Genomic DNA, 22,475 nt, shown 5'->3' with positions numbered 1-22,475 from the left:
CTGTGAAATATTTACAGGGGCTTCAAATATGTGACATGCAAGCGTTGTAATTATGTGGAAACGATATTACCAAATGCAGCTGTAACCCTTGAATATTATTGCAATTTGATTATTTGTTTTCCCTCAACTCAGTCAATATTGTACAAATTAAGCCTAAATCATGTCTCAGAGGTTACAGCCATGCAGCTTTAAGGGCCATTGAGACCAAATTGATGTCTAGCAGGTGAAATATTTATCATGTTGTAATTCACATGCTAACATCTGCTTATTCCCCCAACACACAAAGTACAGTGGAGGCTGAAGGGAACATCATTTATCTCACAATGTTTCGGTCATAATCTACTTCTGCATTGCTTAAATAATCAGAAACCACAAAAGAAAAACAAAATGTGCAATATACCCGTAAGTGTGAAATGATGGTCGCGTGTGATCCCTACCGAATTCCTGCATAAAAAAGGAAATGCAGGACATTCTCTCTCTATGACCTCAATAAAACTGCAGGATAGCCATGGAAGGAAAAACATATATTTTTTAATTAATAAAACATATTCATTATCTCATCTCTCATTTTACTGCTGTGTAAATCCATCCAATGCATGTGCCTAAAAAGTTCAGTCTTGTTGGCAAACCTTGCATGTCGTGATTTTCTTGTATAAGGGTTGAAATGGTGTCTCCTCTCAGGACTGAAGCCTTTTCTTAGCCACATAGGCACTGGTGACTTGGCTCATCATAACAAAGGCAGTGAGGGCAGGGCACAGTGCTGACAGGTACCAGGCGTATCCGCTCACAGACGCAGTGAACCAGGCAGAGCAGAGACCGAGCAGCAGGCTGGCACTGCCCAGCAGGTACGTGACCAGTCCTGATGCTGCGTGGTAGCGTTTGAGTTTAGCCAGGGACCAGCCTTTGGCCAGAGAGTGGTAGATGAGAGGTACAGCTGCCAAAGACTGAAGGCCCACCACACACACTGTGATCAGCCCCAGAAAACCATGCCATGAGGTGAAGTGGGGTTTATCATTCAAGTGCTTGTTGTAAAAGATGACTGCCAAGCCCAGGACCGCACTTGACACACAGATGCACTGCAGAATCCAATGAACACGGCCTTTGGACTTGTGTGGTAATCTTTTGATGGGGGAGCCATGAGGCGAGAAGAGGAGTATTGCTTCTGTCATGAATAAGGAGAACTGGTGGAAAACATGGAACATAAATAGGACCGTTAGTTTGATTGATTTATTGATTAGTCTGCAATGTAAAAAGTTCAATTTTATCTTCTTTTTTTTTATTGTTAACTATATATTTTTTTTAATTTCTAATCACTTTTGCAATCACTCTGCAACTTACCCTAATGTTGACAAACCAATATGCTAACTGATTTTAACTTGGGTTGTTTGATGAGCTTATTTGAAACATCGAACTTACTGCTAGTGTCATTAAGAATGGGTGCCAGGAAAACAAACCTAAAATAAAACACATACAGGAGTAAAAATTTAAAAACTGATGCTTGAAGACGAAGTGACATTAAGATGTTTGAACTTTGGTAACACTCACTTGAACCCGGTCGGGACAAAACAGTAATGAATACAGTGAACGAGATGCAGATCAGATGTGTCAGAACTGCGGAGACGGTTCTGGTAAAACCGTAAACCCGTTGCTCAGCTTCAGTGTCTTTGCTGAGAACCATGTTAAAGTCAATGAATATCAGCTTAACACGCCAGCCTTTCACCTAGAGTGAACTCCTCCAAACAGACCCGGAAGTGCTGAGCGTAAACCAGTCGAGGGAGGCTCAGATGTTTTGATTGTAAATGAAAAGCTGGTTATTAAACAGAAAGAGATGTTAACTAATCACTGTCTCATACAAGTTAGTTGAAGCAAAATCGTTTCTGTTTTCAAGCAAGCTCAATATAAAGGGGGAAAGTAGAACCTCCGGTTGTAGTTGGGCTCTTTTTTTATTTTCAAAATAAAGTATTATTTAACCATTAAACATAAACAGCTGAGCTACCTCAAAGTAAACTGCACCGACTAGCTGTAGTCAGCACTATTTGATTACTGACTGTAGGGGCCCAATTATCATGATTTAAACATTTTTTTTTGGCTTTTGCGCCTTCATTAATTAAGGTAGTGTAAACACATTTACGAACGTTTTAACTCTCTTAAGCTTTTACTTTGAAACCAGAATAAAAGGAAATGGTCTGTGCTTATTGTTGTTGTTTTTATACTTTTACTTCTCGGTGACGTGGATGCCTCCAAGTCCCAGTAACATTTCCCACATATATTTAAAAAAAAAAAGGGGGGGGGTTACTTACTTAAGGTTAAAAAAAAACACAACAACGACAACAACAACACGCAAGCCAGTTGCAGGTTAAGCAAGTGATGTCTCAGAGAAATACCAACCATTCCATATCCAAGATCTCAGTGGACAATCACTGGTCAGCTGATCGTTGGTTATTGTGCTCCAATTACTCTAAGCTTGTGACTGTGCATGGTCACCACACACAGCACACTGGCAGCATGCACAGCACAAGAAAACAACATGTTCATTCAGGAAATCCCTCTCTCCCTCTGTGTCTATATTTATCTCTCTAAAATGCTGTTTCACAGTAAATTTAGATCTTTTTTTCTCAGAGAAAAAAGACTTGCAGGATTCCTGATGTGATCTTGACACTAAAATATAACATTCAGTAAGACATCTTCAATCATTGTCTTTCTTTCGATAAGGTGTTTTCCAATAAAATGTGAACAATTTGAAAAATATTATTAATTTGTTAGGGTTAGGGTTAGTATGGCTATCTAACAATTTGACCCTATATCTTAAACATTTACCAAAAGGGAGTTTAGTGGTATGAGTCATGAATAATGACCTTTCCGTGAGATCTTGTATTTTTCTCTCAACTAAAAGTGTTAAAACTGATGACTTAAGCAAAAGAGAAAGTGGCCGTTATTATGAGTAAGGAGGGACTTCATCTGTTCCCCATATTGAAGCAACATTGAAAGACTGCCCATAGACGTAGTTCTACCTTTTTTGTTTGGTCATAGCCAAAATGGCCTATGCATTAATTGTGTTCAAACAAACCCTACAATCTTTATCAATCAATATTTTTAAAAATCCAGTGCAAACATTTTGTGTTGCATTATTTTTTTTTCATTATTATCTATGCTTTTTTTTAATTATTATTAGGAGGATTTAAAAAAGGCGTTTTGAAATTACGTTCAACTGATTTTTAATGCACTGATTCACAATTCAAAAATTGTAGGCTAATTAATATTTTTTATGGCTGGTGAATCATTAGGAAGTTCTAATGTTGGTTTCTATGGAGGTGCATTTTTAGTGGTAGAGGGGATTCCTCCTGTGGAGCCTCCCCCAGGATGCTCCAAAACACACACAGGATTAAACAGTAATCCCACAGTCACAAAGTGCATGCGCAAACTGAAGTGCGTGTTTGCTGCGAGTGACAGTTCTCTGTTAATACAAACTACAAACTGCCTTTCACTCTCCAACCCTCTTTCGCAACACGTGCCGTGAAAGATTTGAACAAGGTAAGGTTTTGTTTTTTGTTACCAGTTTGCCGGTCATTGAAGATACCTTCTGGTGTCACATCCAATAAACTTGTCGTCCCGTTTCAGACAGGATTAACCCGGGCTGTCCCGTTACAGACTGAACTGCTTTTGCAACACATGAGAAATTATGGAACCAAATGGATTTCTAGATCATCAAGCCCAAAATGGTAAGATTTATGTGAACAAGAATGACTATAAATCCTTTTAAAATGCACGGATTGTCCCCGTTACAATGTGTTCTTGTTGCCCTGTGTGGATAATTGCGCCGTGTGGTGACCCAGTTGGCAGATAGAGCCCCGGGTTGTTCATATTCAAGTCACAATGAAGCTCCATGGGAATTTAAATTGAGCCAAGTTTCTGATGTAGGCTACCTGATAATATGCACAGTCTTGTGATGGATTTATAGCACTACAGTCCATAACATTGGGCTTTCTGTCAGAAAGTGTTTGTGGATATTTCAGTCCTGCTAGTCCATCTTTCACCAGCAGTGGAAGTATTTAATAATAATAATAATAATAATAATAATAATAAATTGTATTTGTAGCGCACCTTACATTTAAAAGAAAATCTCAAGGTGCTACAAGTAGGCCGTATGACCCTTGATAACAAATGTTTTTTTAAAGCTAGGGACTAATATTACACACTCATTTCTATTTTTAGTGATGTGTTTTGAAGCCCATTGTACCGAAACACTCCTCAAGGTAAAATATATTCCATCATATTTTTTTTAATGAAAACAAATGTTAATATACAAGTCGAATTGTAAAATAAAATGAAATCAGATGTCAACTAAAGGACTTCTTTACATCTGCACATTTTGTTATTGTATGTTATTCGACGTTTAAAGGCTTCATGGGATTTTTATGTCCATCTTGTCGCCAGAATGCATTCTGAAGTTTCTCAGAATTCATAAAGCCTATAACTTCTGTGTTTGTATTTTGGAGGATGCTCCTCTAAACTATGCAAAATGCAGTTTCTCAAACAGAACAGCAGTTTAAATGATCACACAGGCTTGCACAGGATTAAATGAAACATTTTGACCCACATTTTATTATAATCGTATGACTCCTGCCATCAGTTATCAAAGGTTAATCTTTTGCTTTGCTGTTTGCAACGCTCATACCACACAGCCGCATGCACATTGATTTTATGATGATTATTGTTACAAACACGTTATTTAAAAATGAGCCAAAAATACAAATGTTTTTTCATGCCTTGCAGGTGCTAAAAACGTATGGATCACCTCTTCTTCTGCTCATCACATGTCTCTGTAAGGAGACTGAATCAGAACTGTGACCTGCTGCCTTTAGGTCCAAACTGTGTACATTTCACTTGAGACTGACCCCCCCTCATCAGGATTGCATATTTCTTCATTCATGATGTTTGCACACCCATCTGGATGCACATATTGCTAACTCATGGACAGTGAAGGCTTACATGACATGCCAGCGTGTGTATCTCAGGATGTCTAAATGTGAGCTGATCGAGCTTAAGGACCTCAGTATATGTGATTCCATTGAGCTGGCTGCTCCTGCAGCCCACAAAGCACCGTCCCCTATAAACCCGGTTCAGACGAGTCACTTCCATGTCGTCCGCCTGGTAGGAGAAAGTGTCAGCATCGAGACATCCCACTGTCAAACAGGAGAGGCTGGAGAGGGTCATGACTTTCAGCCTTACAGTTACACTCATCTGACCTGGTGTGACCTGTGTGGAGAATTCATCTGGGGGCTTTACCAGCAAAGTGTGCGCTGCACAAGTAAGTTCCTCTTCCATGTGAACTTATTTTAATTTGTTTAAAAGTTTGGTAAGATTCTATAATTTGCATGTTTTTAACAAACCGAAAATGAATGAAAGGCAATGTACTATGGCCTATTGATTCACGGCTGGAAGTAGTCCCACAGTATTTACCTCTTGGGAAGATTGGGAAAGTCGTTCAGTTCTGATTCAATCACAGACACAACGCTTAATAAAGTTAAAGCTCCTATGAATAGTTTTTATTTTATCACTTTTAAGTAATGCTGATGCAGAATGAAAAGAATGATTATTTCTATCTACTTTTAATGTCTATAAGCACTGCTGTGGGGGAGGTGTCAGGCATGGAGATTAACAGCATACAGTTGAAATTATTCAGTGAGAGAAACAGTCAAGTGTTAAAAGAAAGAAATGTTAAAAGAAAGCAGGATGATCTTTTTGTAAGGACAAGATCAACAAAGAAAAAAGCTCAGCACCAAAATACAACCAAACTTAGAGTTCTTTATGTTTTAACCCATGACTCTGAACTAAAAGCAATTACATCTGACCAGCCACTAAATATTCATCTGACAGACTGACATACAGTACATCAGTATTGAATCATCATGATTTGTACCGGGTTGAAATAAACAATGTTGTGGTCCACAATGGAAAGCAGGTATTTATATAAATCAGTAACTTTTCAAGAAATAATCCAAAAGGTCCTCATTTTAAACGTAAAGTTCTAAAGAAGGACTCAGATCTGCTCTGTAACCAGACACATACATAAAGAAGTTACGTCCATTTAAAAAGCACAGAGCCTTGTGTTAGGTTTTCACTTTCCATTCTCACTTGAGCGCAGGATGCTCTTGTTATTCTTCCATTCTTTGGAAACTTTATCACATAGGTTTTTTTTAAATCTGTAGGAAGTTCTGGGAAGCTTCATGGTCGTTCACAGTTCCTGGGAATGTAGTTGTATATCTCAAGTCATTAGCCCCCCCACCCCCCCACAAATTTAATTAGACTGATGAAACTGATTAATTTCCCAGTAAATGTCAAACATCACTCATTTTGATAGAAACCATTTCATGTTTTCATAAATTCCAAACCACAGTAGTGCACTCAAGCGTATGTTGACCTACTAATGGTGAGAACTCCCTGTTCCTTTCAGACTGCAGTTATACTTGTCACTACCGCTGCCGACCATTCATCCAGCTGGACTGCAGCACAGATGGACGTTTATTAACAGGCCAAGAAGATTTCTCTGTCGACGCCATCGAGACTGACACAAATGTGGTGAGGATAGAGGCTACAAACACACATTTGATCAACACACGTGTTGATAAAGCTAGGCTCATACAGTAGGCTTGTTTGTTGTAAAAAAAATTAATTAAAAAAAAGTAACTCCTTTGAAGATAATTCTCTGCATAAAACGTAATTTGACTGTAAAAAAAAAACAGTTAACCTTTATAAAAAAGAAAATGAAGTGTACTTTAGCACACGATACACTATGCTCTTATTGTGTAGGAGTGCACGTCACAGCAGATGGATGCTACTGGAATGTCAACTGGTATCCAGAGGGTATTAGTGTGCCATATGTGCTTAAAGATACTGGTTTTATTACCGCCTCATTGTCGAGGCATCTATAGAAAAAGTAATTTAGGAGAGAGTTGAGGGAAGGGATGACTTAACAACTTCACAATAAAACAGCTGTCCTTATTTCAGAACCACTAAATCTGCAACAACAGACGTCTGTGGACCAGCTGAGGTTAACTCAAATTTAAGGATTCTTTTACCTTTTTTCAGCGTCTGTTTCCATCCTTGTCATATTTTGAGTCTCTAAATGATTGTCTCACTAACAGAATGTAAAATGTACCAGAACACTACAATGAATTAAGTTACTAGTGGAGCTTCTTTATTGTCAAGTATTTCAATAAAAAAAATACATTTAATCCTAACAAATGAACCCAAAAGAACGAGAACGTCAGGTGAAAGTTTTGCACTTATGATAATTCGAGAAGATCTGTCAGTGAGTTTAAACTGGCCTTGCAACATCTTTGTTAGGTTTTATGGTCAGGGAGGGGCAAATGGAAATGTTGAGGTCAAAAGAGCCCAAAGTATTCAGTAGGCAGAAATCCCCAGACAGACTAGAGATACACAAGAAGTTGGATATTTTATGATCAAACTTGAGAAATTATTCTTTGGTTTTTGGAACGCATATTGACAAAAAAGGAGATTACCAGGAATTGTCATTCTTACCTATCTGAAGCTCAAGATGACAAGGGGGAGTGCTGAAAGGGACACGTTCTGTAGTCAGGAGGACAGCAGCTCAGAGCAGGAACAATATTTTACTGCATACGCGTCTTTCTTTCAGAAAGGCAGTAAATATGAGGTGAGGCTATTGTATTTTATCATTTGGGTTCATTCAGTCGAATCATGTATTTTTCTGTTCCTACATCTTTCATCTCTGTCATCATGTAACCTATCTGATGTACTGGACTGTAATCTTTTCTCTTTCAGGATGAGCCGGTCGATTGTTCTCAGCAGAAGTTGTCTGTCAGTGAGATTCAACACAAGATTAAGGAGTACAATGCACAGATCAACAGCAATCTCTACATGGTGGTGGTGAGTGATTAGTACCCTTATTTTATTCTATATTATTCTTTCTGAACATTTAATAAAGCATATTGTACTTTTGTTCTTAACTTCGTTCTATTAGCATATAATACTTTGCCAAAAAAAGGAAAGAGGTCCTCACACTGTTCAGCTCCCAATATGCAATTTTATTGAACACACAGCAGATCTTGAAGACGGATTAAATGAAATTGCCCTTTGGGAGTTGAACTGTATGTCGACCTTTTTGCAGTCAGTACATTTCTTGTCCTGCACCTGTTTGCATTTTGATCGGGTGTGCACACAGTGGTTTGTTTCTTTAGTTTTTTTCTCTTACATAGTACTCGGCAGACTTTGTTGTTATTATATGAGAACACTTGTCTCCCATCTTTACAAGATAATCCTGTCCTCCATACAGAATAAAGACGGGTCTTACACTGGTTTTATCAAAGTCCACTTTCAGTTGGTCCGCCCAATCTCCCTCCCTCCTCGTCAGAGCCTGAGCTCCACACAGGAGGAAGATGAGCAGTGTGGATGGTTGAAAAGACGGACTTCTTTCTACCTGCCCAAAGACACCGCCAAGCACCTGCATATAAGCTCCCAGACACGTGTAAGGGAAGTGATCGAGGCATTGCTCAACAAGTTCACCGTGGTGGACAACCCGGCCAAGTTTGCCCTGTTTGAACGCACCGAGAGACAAAGTCAAGGTACAGTCCTCAATAATGCACAGACAAAATGTTAGCTCTGTTTATTATCCTAAAAATACTTCATTTAACTTCTTTCAGTGTACATGCGTAAACTGTCTGATGAAGAGTGTCCCCTGTACCTGCGCTTGTGTGCTGGTCCCAGTGAAAAAGTCTTGACTCTGGTTTTGAAAGAGAATGAGACAGGAGAAGTCAATGTAAGTTTTACATAAACTTTACATTATATGAAAAGTCCCGTGCTGCTGCTTTTAATGTAAAATGACTCTCCTCCACAGTGGGATGCTTTTAGCTTTCCTGAGCTGTGCAACTTTCTGCGAATCCTGCAGCGAGAGGAAGAGGAACATGTGCGTCAGATTGTGAAGCGCTACGCTCTTGCTCGAGACACAATGAAGCAGGCAATGGCGAGGATTACTACTCCTGGTTGACTTTTTGGCTATTTTTCATATATAAACATGAAGAACAGTATGATGTATTGAATCATTGATCAGGGATGTGAAAGGGAAGGAAAGAGCTCTGACAATGACATGTTTAAGAAGCAGGGATACTACTGTTACAATTATAGGGAACGGGATAGACCCTGCTAATTCTGTGCAAGCAGAGCAACTTGAGTTGAGTAAATGGGGATTCGAAAAATGTTTATCTCGAAAGCAATTGGATGCAGCTCCCTGTTGAAACACATGCTGCTTGGTAGGAATATTTATAGTTTTATTATCAGCAATTTTTTGTAGTTCCGGTCATTTATCAGGGAATATCTGGCTTCATTTATATCATGTCTTTAAATGTTTGCACTTTAATGAACCTGTGAAATCTATTTCTGTTATCTAATTACCTAATAAACTGAAGACAATGATTCAATGCTGCATTTGTTTTATTCATATGTACATATGATTTTTTTCAGACAGTCCATGTTTTACACCAGCCACCAGCCGTGTTAGCAGGAATTGGCCCAAGCCAACCCCACACAATTACTATACCTAGGCCTCCAACATTGCACTTTTGTTCTTGAAGCTTCCCTTTCAGACAGGGGTGGAGAGGATCTTTCCTTCAAAACTTGTTCCTTTCAGTTGCATTCTCTGTCCCTTTCTCCTTCCGGGTACTCAATGGATCCTAACTATACTATGGACCTTCACTCTGTAAGGCAGCAGCCCTAACCACAGCACCACTGTGTTTGTGTTTTAGTGTTAATGAAACTTTTTAGTACATCAGGATAGTTCAAAATTGTGGCCCATGAAAGTCAGAACACTCTAACTAACCCTTTAATTTAGTCAAAAAGGGGACCAGCACATAGCAATGACAAACTGCAGGAAGACCTCAAAGGGATAGCAGCTGTCCATTCACTTTTTTCCCCCTCTTGTGTATCATATTGTCACACCATGATAATATAGTATAATGGGACATGTTGTTCGATGTTTACCCACCACTCCTAACAGCTCAGAGTCCTTATAGTTATATAACTTCACACTCCGGACCATGTGGTGGCGTTAGCTCACCAAAACCTTTTCACTAGCCTACACAGGGAAAAGACAAGACGAAGATCAACGATGGTTAGCACACAGAGCTAGCATTTGTCGTGTGATTTGTGAGGTCTGCTTGTCGTTAAGATATTAAACGAGCAACCACGACAACAATTTATCAAAGACAAAATATCACAGCTGCGAACACAGCAAACCACACTTTAGGTATGTTTTCAACGAGTTTAGCTAAAGAGACAAATAGCTGTTGTCATACAAGCTAATGTTAACGATGAGCATGGTCGCTAAAGGATAAAAAACATGTTGACCTGGCTAATGACAGTAAACGAGTGTTTTAACTGTGTTTTTATTAATGATAGTGCTAACAGCAGGACACATGTTATCCAATGACTGCAACGCAAAAACTATTTTCTCAGTGTTGTCGAGGAAAGTTAGCCTCCTGTTGTAGCTATGCTGCTACCGATAGTTCTAGAAACATAGGACTCACTAACCTTTAATATGGTCATTGTCTGAAATACAAATTAAATCTGCTATGATGAGAGAGTTGTCAGCCTTGAGGTTCCTGGCAGGCTTTGAGTTAATGTAATGTTAAATTGTCAATGTCACGTAAAAAGTCTTTTACATTGTGTAACAATTCTACACATTGTTATTATAATGAACTGGGCCTCAGGCTGGACTTTTTCTTCCAGGCTGTCTTTCATATAGATGGACATAAACAGAATGGGTACAGATAATTGAGATATTAATGTATGTGGCACACTGTATTTTTTTTTAATACAGCACACTGCACATTACAGTGTGTTGTAGCAATAGACTGTAAAATAAGATAATCCTTTATTCATTATGCAAAGGGAGAACCTGACAGTGTTACAGCAGCAAACAGGACAGCAGAATTTTATTACCCTGCTTCCACTTTTCCAGTCTGCGGAAGAAAAAAACCCATTTCTTGTGATTAGCCACACGTGTAATTTGTCCTGCTTCCTGACTGTGAATTAGTATGATAATATGGGGTGGAGGGTGTGTTATGTATTGACTGTAACAACTGTAATGTAATCTCCTCCCTTTAATGTGTCCATTTTCATAGGATCTGTTGCCTGGAAGTTGTATGTTTTAATCTGGCACAGTAACGCTGTAACACTACTGGCAGTCCTAAGACCCAAGAAAATAATGTGCTGCAGCTGAAGATGGGTGGCAGTGGCTCCAAATCCAAAGGATTTTGGCCTTTTTCTGGCTCAGGTAGTACAGACGATCCCACCAAAGATGGAAACGAGCAGTCACTGGCGAGAGCTCGAAGTTTTGCTGGTGCAACACCATTTGTGTTTACAAGACGAAGGTAAGTGTGGCGTCCAGGTGTGATTTATATTGCCTTAAGATTCATATTCATTTTCACTGTATACTGCAAAAAACTACATTTTGTTACATTTAGATTAGTTTGAGGTTCATATGTCTTTAAGTAGTCTGTAAAAGAGGATGTGCAGACACTATACATGCATCGATTAACCATGGGACTAGAGTTGTATGATCTGCTTGTTTAAAACAAAATGAAGCATATGTTTGCACAGTAAACTCCCACGCTGTCACCATGTGTTTTTTTTTTTTTTATCTTTGGGTAACATTAGCCTTCACATTTACTGTGTTTGCCCAGCATTTGTGACCCACCCTTAGCAAATTCTTGTTGCCGAGTAATGCATAGACCGCTCATTTGATTTCTTTATTTTTTCTGTCTTTAACAGCTAAATGTAAACTGGGTTGTTAATGTTTTTTTGTGCTTGCGTGTGTCGTGCTTTACTTTTCACCATGTTGCCAAAAGTCATTGACACAATTCTTTAATATCTGTTCCATATCTTTTATTATTGTAAACCACCTGCTCTTATAGAGTACACTGAAGGATACACACAGTCATATAATGTATGGATTGATAATTATTCTGTTCTCTCTGCTTGTAGCTCTTTGTTTTTTGATGAAGACGGCGACTTGGCCCATGAATTCTATGAAGAGACAATTGTGACAAAAAATGGACGTAAAAGAGCAAAGCTGAAGAGGATTCAGAAAAACCTCACACCTCAGGTGAGGCACTTCATCTGACCTCGAGTAAGCACCAGCTAACCCTCTTTGTGAGCAGTCCACATACTAATACCTTTTTGTATCTTTTAGGGAATTATAAAGCTGGACCACCCTTGCATCCATGTAGATTTCCCAGTTGTCCTCTGTGAAGCCTGATGATGTCTGAGAAGCGTCTTGGACTCGTCACTGCGTCAACTCCGTCCAGTGCTTTCCCCTGCAGCTGGATGCCTGAACCACCTTTTAACAATAACATGATCTCTTGATGTATTTGATGCCCTTATGTGGATAGGCTGTTGCAAAATGTGTGCTGAGCCTCTGCATGTGATATGTTTTTGGCTTGTGTGCAGCTAGACACAAAATAGGTCATCAATGGAGATCTAGAAGGGTGCCAAGTTGGCGAGACCTACCCCTTATACAGTTCATGGTTTGTATGCATGTAAGTGTGAGCGTGTGCAGGCACAGGATGTAATGTGTCCGAGTCCAGGATGTTTTGCTGCAGAATGTTAAATGAGTTAATTAATTGAACTCGAGAAGTTTGAAAAGAATGTGACATGTTTTTTTTGTTTTTTTGTTTTTTCATGGTCATACAAAGAGCTGGAAAGTTAAAGTGCACACTTTAATTTTTGTGACACCATGACGACTTGCTTTATTATGCATGAGACAGTATCTGCTTATCAGTAATAGTCTAAAGTGTTGACAATCAGTGGGCGACAAATTCTGATGTGGATTCATGTCACATAGTAGTAGTATGGTGGACTGGCTTCAATGACCTCAGAGCCACTCATGTACACAGCAGCAGTGGGTCTCGTGAGACATCCTGTTGTTTCCTTTGCTGCTTCAGCATACTCCGTTTCACTTTTAATTTATTATAACTGTTTTTTAATTACAATTTCAAAATGCTAAACTGTGTCATGGTGCTCTTTTGTGTTGGTGTACGACAGTTGAATAGCGCATTTAAGAGCTAGTAAATACTAGCTGTCCAAAAATATTTATAGACATCTTTACACAATACCTTTCAAACAGGTGAGGTCGCTCATCCAAACACTATAACAGGACCAAAGATGTCTGTTTTTGTCTCCTGTTTCAGAAGTTAAAGCAACCTTTAGGACTTACAAATGCAAAGTAACTGCTTATCTAAATATCTGATTTCATTTTTTTATATAACTCAGAGTTTTTACTCATTAAATTATTTGTTTCTTTTTCACATTAAACATACAACCATAATAGTACTATAAACTAAAAATACAAATTTCTAGTCATTTGGTATCATAAAGAATAGCAGCAAAATGGCATGTATACCCACCTATCTACATATCAGTTCAAATGAAGTTTTAATAGATGGGGAGCAATGCTTCTCTAAACACCTGCACGGCCTGAAATGTCCCATTCTGAATATTCAGAAGACATCCAAAGTTGAACCACCTTAGAGAAATTATTTTTATTTATATTTCAGATCTGAGCTTTCTTTATGGGGCAGCTGGTAATTTGTAGTCATAACAAAGATTAAGGAACATAGTAGTGGACAACTCTTTTCATATATATCATACATATCAAATGTGGCTTGTCAATTGTTAAGACAATTAGTGGCAAGCCCATGAGAGCTATTTGTCGAACTGTGTAATTAGGACAAAGAATTCAGCTTTTCATACAAGTCCCTTAGATGAACTGACGGCATCTGTTCACCCATGTAATGGAAATAAAGCGTCTGACCTCCACCTGTAATGAAATAAAAAGACTGCACAGGAAATTACGTTTTTTTTTTCTCCTATGCATTGTTGGAAAGTGATGTACAGTATGTGTATCTGCTAATGAAGTTAAGGAAGAAGTGAATGCCATCACTGCAGTCTCCATGGGAAAGGCTCTTGTCCAAAGCTATTTGATATTGTTCTCCTTGGAGGATAAAGAAGGCTGTGCCAAAATCCCCTCCACTTTATTGCCTCTATGAAACGATTTTGCTCGGCACAGGTTTTTGTGCTCTTTTATCTCTGGGCAAGCACCTTATTTCAGCTGAGTCTGTGGGAGACATGACGCTACAATTACTTTTTGTTGTTTACTTTTACAAAGCTGTAATAATATGCAAGACCATAGCATGTTCTGCACTATTGGAGTGAACAGAAAATAAAGACAGTCAGCAAACCACCAGCCGGCCCCTTTGGGTCTGCTGACCAAAGTCTGGGAACATTTTAGGACGTTTGATCACATATTGAGGTTCTAGTCACTGGAACCATTACAGTGTTTTACCATGTCATTACAATTAATTTGTGGATTCTTTCACATTATATAGAGCTGCATGAAGTGGCTGTGTTTGATGTGGGAAACCAATGAAGGAAATCAAGAATAACTTGGGATAAGTCAGCTGAATTATCTATGCACTGTATAAGCTCTTTGAATGTTTTCTTAAAGTGCAAACAGAGCTTACCAGAATGTTTTGTATCAAATCCATTTAAAACAAAAAGCTACCAACCAGCTGAAACTGCTAATTACTTTATCAGGTGATGCAAATATGTATTTTGTATGTGTTCATCAAACTATTATAATGATGCAAACACAAGCATTGCCATAGCAGATCCCTGTGTTGAGGTGACATTAGTGACGTCTTTTTGAGACAATTGGAGGACCCTCTGTGAGATGTTTGTCTTTAATACACGACACTAAAAGAACATAGTGTCCTCAACAAACCATCACATGATTTCCCTGAAGCTTATTATGGCTCTGTTTAAATGACCAGCATGCACTTCCAGGTGTCTTGTAAAATTGTGCGTGACAAAGCAGCAGTTGGTATGTCTTTCACTGTCACAGTAAAACGCTTACTGGGACGTTGCCCTTCATGATCCAAACATATCTCTTATAAATCATTCAATAAAGGCCCTACCTCTATTCTCTGTGCAATGTGTTGATCCACTGGTGTGTTGAACTCAGTTGGAAAAGTAGGTTAATTTAATATTGCATGGAACTATCTACAAACTGATCTTAAATTTAACAACTAAAACATTTTTCAAGTTTTTTAAAACAGTGGCTAATTCCATGAATTCCTGGCTGTCCTTTACAAACACTTTCCCTGATCAATTGAATGTTTCTGTAAACGTAATGTTTGCCTCTTAAGTCATTGTTGTAACTCAGTGCTGCTGGTTTTTTTGCCAGGTATCCTTTTAGAAGAGTGCTTGAAGAAGATGGGAGAAACTTAGTCAAATAATGTCTAATAATAATATTAACAGTATATTTACAGTATAACAGTACATTTTAAAAAGAAACAGCTCACAGGAGCTGATGGTGACCAAAAGTGAATCTTATTAACTAAATACAGGTTGAAAAAAGAAAACTGTCAATGACAATAAACCAATACTTGAAGTTTTGAATGTGGCTCAACTGAATTCGTTATGTGAGAGATAAAATGTTCCTCAGACAACTCTTTATTAAAAAAAGGGAAACGGTAAAGTCCTATGGTGCGTGGTCTGCCCATGTGTGTTCACTAGATCTCAGACAGGGGAGGAGCCCACAGGATATTTAAGTAGCTGTCAGTGTTGGACTTCAACACAGAATTAACAACTGCTTACTTCTTTGAGTTTGACAATGGAACAGAATAACAAGCATTCCTGTTTGAATCCGGATCAGCTTGATTGATCGACTTTCACCTGGAGATTAGAGACAAAACAATTGCTGGTAAGTGACATGAGCTGAACAAAACAGGTGAGTATGACAGTTATCAAAACCAACTTTATTTTTGAAAATGTAACCATTGCAGTTTTATCATAAAACATTATCACGAGGGGGCTACAGTTGTGACCATGGTCACTTAGAACAAAAGATGCAAGGTAAAAATGTGAACCAGAACTGAAGCATTGCTTTTATGACATTCTTAATGTCTAATCTATTGCTGTTTGGGAATAAAAGTAGACTGGGTGTGTTGCATAAGATCTCATTAAAGCTCCTCTTTGGAGGCCAAATGATCTGAAGTCAACTGAGTCTTAGACTTAGACTAAACTTTATTGATCCTTTGGGATGACTCCCTCAGGAAATTTAGGTTCCAGCAGCATATACAATAATAGTACAAAATAAAGATCAAAAATGTAACACAAAATACAAAAAATGTATTGTAAGTAACAATATACAGAGTAAACTATGTAAATATACTATGTAAATTCAAGATATATTTCTAACGGTATACAACTACTTTCAGCTATAGGGAGCATGCTGAACCAGGTGTTAAATGTTTGATCATTCAAGCTGAATTAAAACATCTTACGCTTCAATTCAGTCCTTTGCCATAAAAAAAAGATGTCTGTCTAGACTCTAGAAACAGAAAATAACAGCCATCCATCAAACATTGTTCAGTGTAATCTTTTGTTCCCTTTTAGTCTCTAATGAAACATGCCTCATCATATGATGGCATGTTTAAGTATGATGAGGTCTGAACTGGCAGATGAAGGACAGGGACTGATGGCAGGTTCTTGGGAAAGTTTGGGACGTCCACCAAAACAACGTGAAAGCCTGTGGTTGTTTTACTAAACCCGTTTAGGATACGTATGAAAATGTCAATACAGTTAAGAAGTTTTGCCATGATACAGTGTCTATGTGGCCTACAAGTGCTCCTCAGGTGATCTAATATTTATGTCTTGGTGAATTTGTCTTGACAGACGTGATTCATGCAGAGCGGAGAGCTATCACCCTAAATACAAAGTACCTACTCTAGATTTAAATAAAATGTATGCCAAGAAAGATATAATTAATTTAAAGCAAAGATGTTTGTCCATGAAAACTACGGCTAGGCTTCTAAAACCTTGATAATATGGTTTAAATCCTTTTGTAACTTTACTCTGAAACTACCCGGAAGTGCTTGTTATTGTTAGCGCAACGTCACAGAGCAGCTATTGAACAGACCACTTCAGTGTCAAGTCGAGGGGTCATTGGCACCAGAATTAGAAAACGTTTTTTAGTTACACAAGGTTAGGTAGAAAAAAACTATGGTTAATAATTTAACAAAAACACATTGAAATTGTAACACTCCACGGTGTTTGTATAAACAGCTGCACAATCATTCATAATTCATAACCCGACCCCCCCCCCCCCTCCTCAGGAGCTTGATAAATAGACCTGATGTTGCCCAACGCTCCCCCCCTCCCCTCCCGTCACCACTTCTCATGTCGTGGTCGCTGCTGCTGTCCTGTACAGACAAAGTTTATTAATCATCAACATGGACTGAGCAGACTATGGTAGTTACTTCTCACATGGCAGGCCGGTGGAAGAGTCATCTCCTGCATGTGTAGAATCATAAGACGGCGTCGTCAGCTTCATCGGAACAGGTCAGTCTGGAAAAGGAACAGCTCAGTTTAAACGCCTTTAGTTTCAATGAAACTTTGAACCAACTTTTCCAATGAGGTCCAGTATGTCCGTGGACGGAAGGACGCTGATTAATAATAATAAGGAAGCAGTTGATTTTAGATGATGTGGATTGGTTTTCCCCCTTTAATATTTGCTTTCTAACCAACGTTAAAATTAGTTACTTGAACTGATTTAAATGAGTTAAAGGAGACTGCTATTAACCACACAGAGGAATATAAGGAATCATTAAACACCCAGTTCGATTGGTAGAGTTCCTATATTCTTATTTGTTATTTTCAGGCTGGGAATCATCATGTGTCTCACGATTCGATTTCAATTCAGAATCGACTTTCGATTAAAAACGATTCTGGATTCATTGATTCAAAGTCTCTTTATAAATAAGTCCATACTTAAGGATCTACTCAAATCATCTGTAAGACTGACTGAGTTTCTTGTTGTTCTATTTGGCAGTCTACTAATTTAAAGAGCAGGCAGTGACTGATTAGCCCCCTTGATAATAATTATAATAATAATAAAATCGATTTTTGTGAGTTATGACTCGATTTTAAATCTTAAAAGAGAAGAATCTCGATTTCTTGTGATCGATTTTTAATGCCATCTATAAAGTCTACCTATGAGATCACAAGATCAGAGATAAGATGCACTGTCACCTAGTCATCGTAACTATAATGAAAGTGCCAAAGTCCAGCCGTTAAAGCAGAAAAATGCTGATATAAGTTAAATACAGTTTGCACAAAACACATATTTTCAGACGTGCATTCATGACATAACGTGTTAAATATTGGCACTTTAACAAAGATAATGCTCAAAAATCGACCCGTATACCCCCCTAACCCCACCCCCACATTAAAAATGTGCTGCATATGTACAGTCCTATTAATACTAATAAAACAACTTTGTTTCTTTTGCAGTGAAAGCGGGGAGAAGGTGAGCAGTGACCATGAAGGGTGCATTTCACTCTGTTTTCACCACGGCAGGCAACGTGCCTTGGTTGCTTCAGATGCTGTTGACATCGTGGGCCGTCTTGTGTTCGGCAGATTTAAAGCAGACAAAATGGCCATTATATTCCCAGAAGCCAGTTCTTCTTGTCTGGAATGCCCCAACACAGGATTGTGCCCCACGATACGGTGTAACTTTGTCTCTGGACCAGTTTGATGTTGTGGCTTCCCCCAATGAGGGCTTTGTCCGGCAGAACTTAACAATCTTCTATAAGGAGCGCCTTGGGTTGTATCCCTATTATGAACGTAGTGGCACTGCAGTGAACGGAGGCCTTCCGCAGCTTGCCAGCCTCTCTCAGCATTATGAAAAGATGCCTGAAGGTGTGCAAAAATATATCCGAGAGCCAGAGGCAAAAGGTCTGGCTGTTATTGACTGGGAGGAGTGGAGACCATTGTGGATCAGAAATTGGGATACTAAAGATATCTATCGAAGTAAATCTCGTGATCTTGTGAAGGAAAAGAACCCACTTTGGACCGCAGAACAAGTGGGAAAAGTTGCACAGCAGGAATATGAACTGTCGGCTCGCAAGTTTATGCTAGAGACCCTAAAACTGGCCAAGAGTTTGAGGCCAAATCAACTGTGGGGCTTCTACCTGTTTCCAGATTGTTACAACCATGACTACAAGGGTGGCCTGAAAGACTACACAGGACGCTGTCCTGCTGTAGAGATGGCACGCAATGATCAACTAAATTGGTTGTGGATGGAATGTACAGCTTTTTTTCCGTCCATATACATTGACTCTGTACTAAGCTCAACGTATTATGGGCGACTCTTTGTCCGAAATAGGGTGAAGGAGGCGATGCGCCTGGCATCTGTAGGGGATGGACTAGCACGTCCGGTTTTTGTCTATACCCGACCTACTTACATCAGTCAGATGACCCCCCTAACTGAGGTAAGATGGCAAGAGCAACAATTTATTGTGCTCAGAAAGCTTAAATATATGCTATGATAACTAGCAGTTCAATGTGACAGGTAACCATAGGATAGTACATTAAACAATGTTTGAGCTTAAGCACCACTGTTACTCCCATGAAAAGGTTAAATATTACAAAGATAAAAGTCTTTCTATAACCATTTTAAAAAAATGACCAAAGTGGGATTCAAATGTGTCAAAATGTTATTTTCTTTGTGATTACATTTTCTTTGATTTAAAGTTGACCAATCACAGTTTGTGTTAATGATTTTAGATGGATCTGGTCTCTACCATTGGTGAGAGTGTTGCCCTTGGAGCAGCAGGTGTTGTCTTCTGGGGAGACACCTCGTATGCAAGCAGCCGTGTAAGTGTCATATCTTCTCTTCTGTTTCAATGCTAAATAGCCTCTTTTTTTAGTGGTTTGGCTAACATTTGTGTTTCTCCTGCAGGCTAACTGCCTACGCCTTGATACATACCTCCAAGGACCGCTTGGCCGGTACCTGCTCAACGTATCCACAGCTGCAGAACGGTGCAGTCAGGAACTGTGTAAATCCCACGGCCGCTGTCTACGCAAAGTACCAGACAGTGATGTGTACCTTCATCTCAGCCCCTCGACACACAGCATCACCAGTCAGGACGGCCAGCTGAAGGTTACAGGCAGTCCTGGCCGAGCTGAGCTGGATGTTTTCCACACACACTTTCACTGCCAGTGCTACAGTGGGTACAGGGGTGAGGACTGTACAGAGAAAGAAAAAGGGCAGAATAGAGGCTCCTCTGTCTTAGGGACCTGGCCTCTGTGCATTTTACTCCCACTAGGACTCTTCATGCTGCTACACTGAGGAAACTGAGAAGTGAAACTATTCCATGCTTAGGCAAACCCAGAGCAGGACATTACAGAGTTTTAAACATGATGGTGGTAAGTTTCTTTGCACTAGTGATACTGATTCCGTCACAGCAGCAGACAGTCAGTGTATCTCCCAGAAAGACAGGAGACTTTTATCCCTGTACAAGCTGCACTGGCAGAGCTCGAACCTCAGGGCCTCCATGTTGAACTAATGTTCATCCTTTAATACTTCAACTGTTCAGTTTCTTGTATCAAATAATGTAAAAAAAATTTTTTTTAAAAATCACAAGTTCAACTTAAAGGCCTCTGGAAATTCTGACCTTAATGCCTTTTATCTGGAAAATATAATTTAAAAAAAAACAACTTTGTTAGTGATTAAAGAAATGGAAGAAAGGTAGCCAACATGGTGGGGCCTGTTTGTTTAGGTTCATATTTGTGCCTTAACTGGACTACAAAGTGCTCTTTGCATAATGGTACCATTGTTTACAGTTTCTGTTGATTGAGGTTTTCAAAAAAACCTCATAACCCAATGCTTTTTTAAAAATTGATTTTAATGCATACCAGTTTTTCAGTGTATTTAAATTTAAATTGTATGTAAATTTAGAAAAGGCTAGATTCAGATTCAGCAGATTCCAAATAAATGTCTTTCCGCAGCATATTCATATTTATACAGTAAGTTCTGTATTTATTTTCTATTGTCTTAATCAAACAAGTATTTAGCAACCTTAAAGCTGAGATGGTACTGTTGTGCAAGTGATGCAGTGCTGTAATCAAACTGAAAAATGGGAAATCACTCGAGTAGTTTTGCAATAGAACATGTTATATATGCTGCGAACTCTATCTATTTTTGCACTTTATCTGCTTTTTAAGGTGGTTCTGGCTTTAATACATGCCTATATTTATAAGAAGTGAAATAACACAGAGACCTTCATGGTGATTGTCGGTGCATTAGAGGTGCTGTGTATAGATTTTTTTCTTTATTCAATGTGTCATATAAGAGAGACGCTCCACTGTGAATTTTACCAAAAGAACAAATGACTGCCTCTATTACTGTCATCTCTTCCTTTTTTGAATTTTTAGCTTATATATTCGTATAACTTTCCTTTTACCGCTCCATGTGCTGATTTTAAAAACAACCTTAGTCTAATTAAGGACATTACTATATGTAACAAGCCTTTTTTCTGCCTTAATGCTGTTATTGTTTAAAACCAAATAAAATAATGAAGTGTTTTGTATTTTAAAGCATTTTGTAGCCTCCTTTTACATATATTTTATTTTTTGATTTTTGATTATTTTTTTCTGTATCTGATCTGATTTTATTTTCTGGGTACTGTAGTCAACAGGGATTCATCCCTGTCAGAATGTAGTTTTTATTTTTGTGAAAAAAACATTAAAATGTTTTGTTTTTTTTAAATGATAAAAGTTGCATCAATATTTCCAAATTTCATAAATGGCAAATAAACAAAACAGAGAATGCATTTCAAAAAACCTTATGTTTTTACAGTTATTTAGTTTATATAGTCCTATATAATGCTGAGTCTTTATGGTAAATGTGATGGTATATAAAGTTAAGTTTGCTGAAAGCATGATCTGGTAACAAACATATCTTCACATCTGTGGATAAACTCCTTTGAAGAACTTCAGCAATTATTTTAGTTTTCATCAACATTTACAGAATAACATTGCATTTTGACCTGAACTTATTGATGACTCAAATGTACATGTTTTTTTTTTTTACTTAGTTGAACAAACATGCGTCTCATTCATCATGTGTTATATAAAGAAATGTAGACAAGTAGTCAAAGAAAATTATAACTGTCCATAGATAAACTCAAAGTAACTCAGTCCAAATAAAACCCAGAGCTGGGAAAAGCAAATGACTTCAGTGTTCAGTTTGAAAAGAATATGTGTACCTCAAAAAGCCCAAGAATAACTTATTCTGCTGTAAAAAGTTTGTGAATGATTTTTTTTAAATATGTATCAGTCAAATTGTTATAATGTATGATTTAAGTCACAGAATAACAGTTAAGTTTGTGTTTGTTTTTTGTTTTAATTGTTCATGTTTTACCATCAGTGAACAGCAAAGTATTAACACGCTTACAGTGAATTCAATAGTGTTCTTGTCATTTTAAAAATGCAGAATATATATTTTTTAAATTCAATCCCAACTTTTCTGTTGACATTGTATACTTGAAAACCTAATGAATGTAAACAAAGGTGTGGTCAATATCTAAGAATTGAGA

The 22,475-nt window shown here is 38.2% G+C and overlaps 4 protein-coding genes and 1 long non-coding RNA gene across 8 annotated transcripts; 3 read left to right on the top strand and 2 right to left on the bottom strand.

The window, feature by feature from the left end:
- Positions 1-511: 511 nt before the first annotated feature.
- Positions 512-1,919, bottom strand: cyb561d2 (cytochrome b561 family, member D2). The gene is made up of 3 exons (XM_079340443.1): positions 1,546-1,919; positions 1,417-1,454; positions 512-1,181 (listed from the first exon to the last, which is right to left on the bottom strand). The coding sequence occupies exons 1-3, from the start codon at positions 1,676-1,678 to the stop codon at positions 678-680; spliced, it is 675 nt and encodes a 224-aa protein (XP_079196569.1). The 5' UTR covers positions 1,679-1,919; the 3' UTR covers positions 512-677.
- Positions 1,920-3,314: 1,395 nt separating this feature from the next.
- Positions 3,315-9,450, top strand: rassf1 (Ras association domain family member 1). Of its 4 annotated transcripts, XM_079340679.1 has the most exons (9): positions 3,315-3,531; positions 3,619-3,719; positions 4,213-4,253; positions 4,774-5,308; positions 6,455-6,579; positions 7,804-7,908; positions 8,315-8,603; positions 8,682-8,797; positions 8,876-9,450. In XM_079340679.1, exons 4-9 carry the CDS (start codon positions 4,990-4,992, stop codon positions 9,023-9,025), a joined length of 1,104 nt encoding a protein of 367 aa, XP_079196805.1. In that variant the 5' UTR covers positions 3,315-3,531; positions 3,619-3,719; positions 4,213-4,253; positions 4,774-4,989; the 3' UTR covers positions 9,026-9,450. The 4 variants fall into 4 exon arrangements, with proteins under 4 accessions (XP_079196805.1, XP_079196806.1, XP_079196804.1 ...); XM_079340680.1 differs by lacking the exon at positions 4,213-4,253 and having other exon boundaries at positions 3,623-3,719; XM_079340678.1 differs by lacking the exon at positions 4,213-4,253.
- LOC306821998 lies at positions 8,488-10,791 on the bottom strand. The gene is made up of 3 exons (XR_013778846.1): positions 10,564-10,791; positions 8,723-8,761; positions 8,488-8,572 (listed from the first exon to the last, which is right to left on the bottom strand). It is a non-coding gene; the product is annotated as an uncharacterized lncRNA (long non-coding RNA).
- Positions 10,022-13,040, top strand: tusc2b (tumor suppressor 2, mitochondrial calcium regulator b). Its single transcript, XM_079340682.1, has 4 exons — positions 10,022-10,279; positions 11,157-11,405; positions 12,019-12,139; positions 12,227-13,040. The coding sequence occupies exons 2-4, from the start codon at positions 11,257-11,259 to the stop codon at positions 12,290-12,292; spliced, it is 336 nt and encodes a 111-aa protein (XP_079196808.1). The 5' UTR covers positions 10,022-10,279; positions 11,157-11,256; the 3' UTR covers positions 12,293-13,040.
- A 4,181-nt stretch (positions 13,041-17,221) lies between these two features.
- On the top strand, positions 17,222-21,474 carry hyal2b (hyaluronidase 2b). The gene is made up of 4 exons (XM_079342598.1): positions 17,222-17,436; positions 18,388-19,367; positions 19,663-19,752; positions 19,838-21,474. Exons 2-4 carry the CDS (start codon positions 18,417-18,419, stop codon positions 20,225-20,227), a joined length of 1,431 nt encoding a protein of 476 aa, XP_079198724.1. The 5' UTR covers positions 17,222-17,436; positions 18,388-18,416; the 3' UTR covers positions 20,228-21,474.
- The last annotated feature ends 1,001 nt before the right edge of the window (positions 21,475-22,475 follow it).

Source organism: Symphodus melops (assembly GCF_947650265.1).
Source record: "Symphodus melops genome assembly, chromosome: 4".
NCBI classification, from domain to species: domain Eukaryota; kingdom Metazoa; phylum Chordata; class Actinopteri; order Labriformes; family Labridae; genus Symphodus; species Symphodus melops.
Note: the sequence above shows the minus strand (reverse complement) of the source record. Positions and strands in the feature narration are given on the sequence as shown.